At 40.2% G+C, this 8,825-nt stretch overlaps 1 protein-coding gene across 3 annotated transcripts in view; it reads left to right on the top strand.

Moving 5' to 3' along the window:
- LOC116090920 (signal-regulatory protein beta-1-like) overlaps positions 1–8,825 on the top strand; it is a 100,159-nt gene that overhangs the window by 45,942 nt on the left and 45,392 nt on the right. The window contains exon 2 of one of the 3 annotated variants that reach the window (XM_031371883.1): positions 7,263–7,389. The exons of the other annotated variants lie outside the window; for them this stretch is intronic. Within the exon in view, the coding sequence (XP_031227743.1) occupies positions 7,359–7,389 (31 nt within the window). The 5' untranslated portion in view covers positions 7,263–7,358. The remainder of the gene's footprint in view (positions 1–7,262; positions 7,390–8,825) is intronic. 3 annotated transcript variants of the gene reach the window in all.

Below are 8,825 nucleotides of genomic sequence, written 5' to 3'. Positions count from 1 at the left end.
AGAGAGAGAGAGAGAGAGAGAGAGAGAGAGAGTCTGGGCTTTTGAAACTTCAACTTTCACCCCCAGTGACAAACCTCCTCCAACAAGACCACATCTTCTAATCCTTTCCAAACAATTTTACCAAGCGGGGATCAAGCGTTCAAGTATATGAGTCTATGGAGACCACTCTCACACAGACCACGGTACCCAGGAATCTCAGAATCTAACAAAATTATAGTTTTCCACTGTTCCCATATTGTATGACTATGATTCCACTGTTCTTTGTAACCCTGAGATTCTAAGATTTGCTGAAGCATTGATGCTTAAATATACCAAGAAACATTATCTATCCTCTTCCTCCTACTCCTAGGAAGTAGATCTTAAGGGTCTATTTTATTTTATCTTATTATCTATTTTAAAAGATAGATTAATAGAAAAAAATCAGTCAAAAACATCGATTCCGATTCTAAATGCCGTAGTCAACTGTAGGCAGTACAGAGCTCCTACTCACAGAGAAGCACTCGGAGAGCCTGAAATGTTAGCACGTGGGGCTGTTCCTTCGAGGGAAGGAATGCTGTACCTGTTACCCACCCAAAAGGCTGGAGCGAATGTACATTCTAGTCTGGTGCCATTTTTGCTATCTGTGTGGCTGGGGAACACAGCAGACCTTTCTCATAAGCTTGTCTGTTTTTGTTTTTTTTTCTGGTCAGTCTATAGAACCCATCTTTATGAACGAATCACAAGCACTTTAGAAAGACTTTTGAGGTTTGCCACATCTGATCTTCATTTAGCTTACTTTATTCCTCAAGAAAATTTATGTAAGCTTTACTGTTCACCCTGGATTGATCTAATTATCACCAAGAAATTTTTCACCAAGTTCTACTGTGCTTAAATATGCTTAAAATAAATCACATAGGGGTCAGACTCTCAGAGTTTGAACTAACACCAGCTACTGCCATGCTGAGCAGAATGCCCTCTTGCCTCCCACGGATCATCACTCCGCTGGACGTGGAGGTTGCAGAGCCCACACAATTTGGAGAAGGTAATAAAGGTTTTCTTTAAGTGGGAGTGGAAGGCAGGAGTTCAGTCCTTTCACCCGAGGAGTCTCTACCCTAAGAAAGGGTGAAATAACATGGGCTCTTCTCACTCTTCTGAGCAAGGCATTTTCTACAATTATTGAGACATCTGTTAGCAAAATATTCAGAGCAAAAGCTCTGAAACTTCATACAAGTGACCATAAAATTCAGTCCTTGGTTTCCTGAACAAGGACCCATCGATGTTGCCAATTGGAAACGCACAGGAGCTAATGTGAAAAGAGACATGAAAAGAGGGTAAAATCCCTGTCAATTATTTTTCGATCTCAACTGCAGCGATGCACTGGTTGGATGCCCTCCAGGAGGACCACCAAGAGGAAGATTCTCTGGACACATCTCGGCAAGGGGCTACTGCTCCTACATCTAATGAGACTGATTTAGGTACTTGTGCTGCCTCCCCTTTCAAATGCCCCAAATTTATATCCAAGTAAAACAATATTCATTCTCATCAATCTGATTCAGAAATTCTGTCTACGCTGCCTCCCTTTCAGAGACTACTTAGAGAAGATGAGGGACATAATCAACAAGAAAATGATTGGAGAGAACCTCTTACCATGCCAGCTCCTCTGATGTCTGTAATTTTAAATCCTCAAGACCCAAATGTGTGTCAACATTACCAATTTACTTATGAGTTTTTAAAGAATTTCAGAAAATATGTTGCTGCCAATGGCATGCATGCTCCATTTACTGATATGATATGGGAATATTCAAGCAGGGATATCATTACTCCTTGGGACAATAAACAAGTATGTAAAGCTTCCTTAGCCCCAGGATAATACTTAATGTGAAAAGCAAAATATTATGATGAATGTGATGAACAGACAGAAAGAAACCATAGCAATAATGTCCCTATTAGTTCAGACATGCTTTAAGGGAGTGGACTAATACAGTAAAACTCCAACACAGATGAATGGTTTGGCCCAGTGTTTTGACCAAGTACACTTCTGTGCACTGCAAGCCCAGAGAACTACTCCTGATCATGGAGAAACTGTGGGTCCTCTGGTCATTTTAACATAGAAGATCAATGCACCTTGGCCTGAGTTTCTCATTCAAGTCAGGAGAGCACTATACCAGCAATAATTCACGGGGAACCTGTAGATATCCTGATTGGGCAGCTGGAGTTTGATGGAGCCCCCAAACAGTGTGGAGCCGCTGTAGCACCAGCAAAACATGATGAGTTTTCTACTTGGTAACCGTCACTCAAAACTCTGGCAGCTCTTCCCTTGGCAGCAGCTATTCAAAAAACTTTTCAAAGGGGGCCTTGCTTTGAATGAGAGAATAAAGGACACTGGAAAATTTAGTGCAAACAACAACAACAAAATCCAGTAATCCAGCTCCATGCCTTTACTCATGATGTCAAATAGGAAAACACTGGGGTAAGGAACTTCAATTCAAATTTGACAAAGATCCTTTAAACTCGCAAGGGGGAAACCGCTGACCCCAGAATCAAGAGCAAAATTCACCTAATCAAAAATGAACCAGGCTCAAAGACAGTATCCAGTCACTCAGGAAGAAAAATAGGGTCCAGTACAAGGAGATTAAATCCCTTAGCTTTATGGACAAGATCTCTAGAAGCATGCTAGATACTGGGACAGATCTTTCAGTTATTATCAAGAACAAGGGCCCCTGCACCAGCCAATGTCTGTAGGGCCCCTTTACAAGGTGTTAGAGGACAAGAGGATTCTTTAAAAAGTACAAATGTCTTAAATTGCACTAAGATTCTTCCTTTCCCAGGACTTTCATATGATCTGTAGGGAAGAGATATATCACAACAAATGCAAGCAGTGGTTACCATTGCTACAATGAATCATCTGATAATTATAATACAAAAAAGTATAATGCCCCTAATTGGGGTCATTGCCCAAGGGGCCATCCATACAGCTTTTAGAAGCACAATGGGTCTTTGATGACCCAGTATGGATTAATCAATGATCCCTTCATGGGGAAAAGTTAAAACAGGCCCAACGTGTAGTGCAGGAACAATTACAACCAGGACATTGAACCTTTAGTCGGTCCCTGGAATTCCCCTACTTTTGTAACTCATAAAAAGGCAAATAATAAATTTCCACTGTTGTATAATCTTAAGGGCATAAATGTTACTATGAGAGCACTTGGGGCCCTCCAACAAGTGCTCCCCGCTCCTACTATGATTCCTCAAGGACATTACATTATTATATTTGACTTCAAAGATGACATTTTCCCTATTCCTTTATATCCTGATAATAAGGAATGCGTTTCACATTCTGTTTCTAAACAATCAACAGCCAATGACCCAATATCAGTGGAAAGTTTTACCACAGGGATGAAAAACAGCCCCACTGTGTGTCAATATTGTGCACATAAAGCACTTAATCTGGTGCTGATTAAATTTCCCAAGGTATTGGTCATTCAGTATATGAATGATGCTCTCCACTCCTGTTCATTTAATCAATACTTAAATGAGAGCTTAACTTTAGTGTTACATAAACTGAGTAAAAATTTAAACAGAGTTTCAGATAAAATAAAAAGTAATTACTTTACAGTTATTTAGGATATTATTATGCAACAACAAATTTGCCATCATCCTCTTGCTTAGAACATCCCAAACAATTATTCCTCAATTAACAAAAACAACAACAAAAAACAAATTGGGGCCATATCAGTTTGGCAGGTCCAAATCCTATCAGCACTACGGATTTGGCTCTGCTCTTTAAGTTGTTTTCCAGAGACTCTCAGGCAACCTTTATAAGAAACATAACACCAGAAGCAGAGTGAGTTACTAGCTTATCAATTAATGCTGCCACTAAAGTGGTAGCTTGTCGAATTAGTCCCTTACTTCCTTATCAATTATTTATTCTTCCTTCCTGATCTTTGGGTACTGGAATTATCTAACAACAAGGTAATGGTATTACAGAAATTATGTATGTTATAATTATCTGTGACTTCTTACTTACAAGAAAGTATAGACTTAAATGGGAAGGGTGGGTCTTAAACAACTTACTGGTAAAGAAACCCCAGAAATCACTGTGCCATTAAATAAGGATGATTATTCATTCCACACTGATAATAATTGGCAGGTAGTGTTAATATGTTACTCAGGATACATAAATAATCATTATCCTAAAGATTCCCTTTTAGGTTATTTTTGAAGATACTCTGAGTATTACCTAAAATGGCAACTAATAAATCTCATAAAGACCCATTTTAATGCTTTTACAGAGGACTCTTCAAAGGTACAGGGAACTTATGCCTTAGGGACAAATTCCACATTCTCCACAAAAATAGATGTACCCACTCTGGTTATCTGAACTCACCACAGTCACTCATTTTTTACTGGCTGTTTCTCGGCCATTAAACATTGTAACTGTCTCTGCTTATTGTGCTCAAATGGTTTCTCTTTTAGAAACTGCAAGACTTAAGCCCAAGACCACTACTAACGTTATTCCACAATTAATTTTTTCCATTCAGACATCTATATGATAACGAACCTTTTTTTTTTTTTAACTCATAACCCTGTTTCTTCTAATTCCCAGGTCCATTAGCATCTGCTAGTGCTCAAGCTGATGTGATGTGGCCTCCTTGCCCCCTAGTGCTTTTGTTTTTTACAGGCCACTCAAATATCTCATGAACTTCATCAAAATGCAAAATCATTACAAGTAATTCTCCTTACCTCGTGAACGAACAAGCACAACATACTATTTGAACCTGCCCTTCCTCCTCTTTCACCCCACTGCCCTCTGCTGGTGTAATTAATCCTCAAGGATTAAAATCTAATGCCATTTGGCAAACAAATATTAGTCATATCTCAGAATTTGGAAGTTTAAAATATGTTCATGCAACAGTTGATTTTTTTTTTGTAATAATATTGCTGCTTTTTGTTCACAAGTGTGCAACCATCTTGGATGCCACCATTCGTTTATTCTACTTCCTTCCTTCCTAGTTCCCATTCCAACAAACGCTGATAATGGTCCAGCTTATATTAGCAAATGCTTTAAGGAATTTGGAATTCCAATCTGTGGAATATTAATTGTGTTACTGAATTTCTTAAAATCCACAGGGTCAAGCCATTGTGGAACACCAGCATCAAATGCTTAAATGGCATTTTTAAAGGGGGAAGGGTTATACACCCACCGAAATTATTCCATACTATGGTATACTTAACCATCCTTACTTCATTTTTTTTTTTTCATTTTAAATGGTAATGCTCCTTTTGCTGCCTCAAAACATTTTGCCCTAAAGGAAACACAGCCTAACGTTAATTTTTGTTAAATGAAAATATCTAGATACTAATCAATGCAAATGATCAACTGTCCTTCTAAGGTCAGGGTTATGCTTAAGTCTTTCCAGATAATGAATGAACAGATGGCTTCTGCCCCAGAGCATCTGACCGGGACAGCATCGGCTTGAGGAGACAGTTAGACTTTAACTCATTATGTCAAGACCTTGGGAAGAATGCAAGGACATAGTACTACGGGCCGCAAAATGATGCTGCTATGTTTACTGACTGTATCACATGTTATTTCTCAGCTTGTCAATACAGAACTCAAATGCCTTTTGTCAGGGGTCAGAAAGGCATAGCCCTATTAGGAGACAGTATGATGTCGTTTTGCCATAAAAGGGATTGTTTTTATGATTTGTTTTTGTTTTTGTTTTTTATTAGTAGTACCAGGAGTTATTCCAAGAATGCAAGGAGAAATTTCAAAAATGGCCTGTATGGTTAGTAAAACTATTAACATTACAGCAAACCTATTAGTAGAAATTAGCCAAGAAATGGGTGAATTGAGAACCACAATTTTACAAACTAGAGCGAATACTATATAGTATTTGCTGCTCTATCATAATCTTGGTTGTCAACAACTTCATGGTTTGTGTTGCTCTAATGTGATAGATGTCTCTCATACAATCGGTCAAATTCATGATCTACATAAAGAAATGACACAATCTCCCAAGTGACCTTTGAGTGCCTGCCCTGGTTAAGACAGCTTTCCTCTTTCCTTGGTCCTCTGCTAGATATTCTTACATTCTGTTATGCTTGTATATAGTAGTTCAATTAGCCATGCAGGTGATGTATACATTAGCCTCTACTACAGTCCCAACTGTGCCTTTAAAAAATAAAAAAATGGGGAGAGACGCTGGATGCATGGAGGGCCTGTGCTCACAGATAAGTACTAGATGAGTGTGGAATGTTGGCACACGTGGTTGATCCTTCAAGGGAAGGAATGCTGTACTTGTTGTCTCCCCAGAAGGCTGGGGACAGACAAGCATTCTACCCTGATAAACCTTGTGCTATATGTGTGACCACACCAGACCCTTCCCAGGACCTTTACATAGACTTATTTGTCTTAGTCAATCCATAGAACCTATCTTTGTGGAAGATGTTGCATGTACTTTACAAAGAGTTTCTATGTTAGTCATATTCAATCTTTATTTTGCTTACTTTGTTCCTTAAAGAAACTTATGTACACGTTGCTGTGCACATGAGAGTCAGTTAATTATCAGGAGGAAAGTTTTCACCAAATTCTGCTGTGCTTGAATATGCCTAAAATAAACCAGTCAGGGTCAGGCTCTTGACATCATGCTGAATCTGACCGCCTCCTTGACTCCCACAGATCATCACTCTTTGGGTTGTGGAGGTCTCAGAGATCTCCCTCAGTAAACAAATGGTCCAATATTGCTGTGAAGGCTTAGTTGCAGCAACTTCATACATGTCCATTCAGGAAGTTGCTGCAAACAGTAGAGCGGAGTGAGACCCTCTGGTGGCAGTGCTCTGCCGGGCTTTGCCACCTGAGGCTGCTGCTCCTGGGAGTGGGCTAAGTCTCATCAGTCAGAAACTCAATAGGCTGGATCAAAGCCTTAAAAAATGATTGTGACAGTATGCATATGATCTCTAGAAGCTCAAACCAGACCAAAATCCAATATGGAGGAGGTCAGGTGTCCACCCCTACCTGAGGAGCACATACATTTGATTGCTCCTGAGAGGAGAGTCAGTTTTCTTTAATGGTGTATGACACCTGATGCATCAGTCACACTGTGGAGCAAAGGAGGAGGTGACCAGCACAAACTGGACTTGATGGGGGTTGGGAAGTGAAGTCAGATGGGCAGGGAGGTTGAGAGGACCTGGGGAAAATTGGGAGAGAGGGATGAATATGATCAAAATACATTGCATGAAATTCTTAAAGAATTAATTTAAAAAACAGTATTTTTTTTAAGGAGTGAGTTAAACAATGGTTTTCAGCTACAAGGATTTCATGAAACATCGGACTTCACAAAACTGGAAGAAAATGTTACAGATGCTCCAGTCAAGTGATGTGTAAAGTTCTGCAAGAGCTCATGGGAGGTAATTCTTTGTTTTGGCGGCATTGGAAAGGCCTCATGGAGGAGCTGTTGGTGTTTGAGCTGGGTCCTTGGAAGGATATGGGGAGGGGTGAATAAAGGAAAAGGGGTCATTTGAGAGACTATGGCTTGTTAAGGGCCAGGTTGGCAGACTAGATGGGTATATGGGAGGATACTGGGAGAGAGGAGGTTAGTTCCGTTTGGAAGAGGATATGCCATAGTTTGGCTTACACCTTTCCATTCAGCTCTGTATGCCCAGGTAATTTAATTAAGTACCTCATCTTAAAGGAGACAAAACTGTCTAGGGAATGTTAACTTCCATTCAAGATGAAGGTCCATCTTGGAGATGAGCACCACATTTCCAAGGCATCTAATTTGTGAGACTGTAAAGGGGGAGAGAAGTGTAAGATACAGACAGTGCTCGCTCATTACATACCCTCTCCCTGACTGTACCACTACCCGCACTGCATGTTCCTGTTGGCTTTGTCTGCTCTGAGATTGGAGGCACAGAGCCCTACTGGTTAGGGACCTGAGGCTTAGCCTTGCTTTTTTTTCATTCAGTGAAGAAGAAAGAAGAAAAGAAATGAAAAGTGGCCACAGAGCCTACCAGAACCCTGGTATGATTTTTAAATGCCACAAGTAAAAGCTGTACCCTGTTGGGCACTGGCACAAAGCTGGGCAAGCATCTGCTGCTCAGCTTGTGCTCTTGAGTCTTTGATCCTTCCTGAAGCCAGGCCCAGCCCCACAACCGAAGCTTTGTGCTCACTCTCTGCTCCAGTTGGGAAATGTTCGCCCTCCAAAGCCCACAGGACTAACGCCCACGACCTTCCTTGACCACTTAACTTTCCCACCATTTTGCTCCCTGCCACATCATTCCCTACTCCCTTTCCTTGCTTCATCTCTTTGTTTTAATGTCGGCGCTCTAGATCTCTAGGTTCCATATCCATGGATTCAACCAACCCATCATAATAAAAATGATTTTATAAACAAACCCTCTCATTTTGGAGCTGGTTATGATGCCTCATTCCTGTAATCTGAGTAGTCCAGAGGCTGAGGTAAAAGGGTCACTAGGAGTACAAGACCAAGCAGAGAGTTCAAGTTCAACCTGAGTTACATAGCAAGACTTTGTCTCAAAAAAATAGAACAAAGCAGCCAGGTATGGTGGTGCACATCCTTGATTCTAACACTTCAGAGGCAGAGGCTCTGTGAGTTTGAAACCAGCCTTGTCTACAAAGTGAGTTCCAGAGAGTCAGGGCTAGTACACAGAAACTCTGTCTCCAAAACCAAAAACAGCAGCAATAACAACAACAACAACAACAAAAATAGAACAAAATGAAATCTTATATTTTTCTTGTCATTATTCCCTAAACAGTGTAGCAACTACTTATTGTTATTAGGTATTGTTATCAATCAGTGTAATTAATATAGACATGATTTAAA

This window comes from Mastomys coucha, unplaced genomic scaffold, assembly GCF_008632895.1.
Source record: "Mastomys coucha isolate ucsf_1 unplaced genomic scaffold, UCSF_Mcou_1 pScaffold15, whole genome shotgun sequence".
In the NCBI taxonomy this organism is placed as follows: Eukaryota; Metazoa; Chordata; class Mammalia; order Rodentia; family Muridae; genus Mastomys; species Mastomys coucha.
The sequence above is the reverse complement of the archived record's forward strand: the minus strand, read 5'-3'. Positions and strand labels throughout refer to the sequence as shown.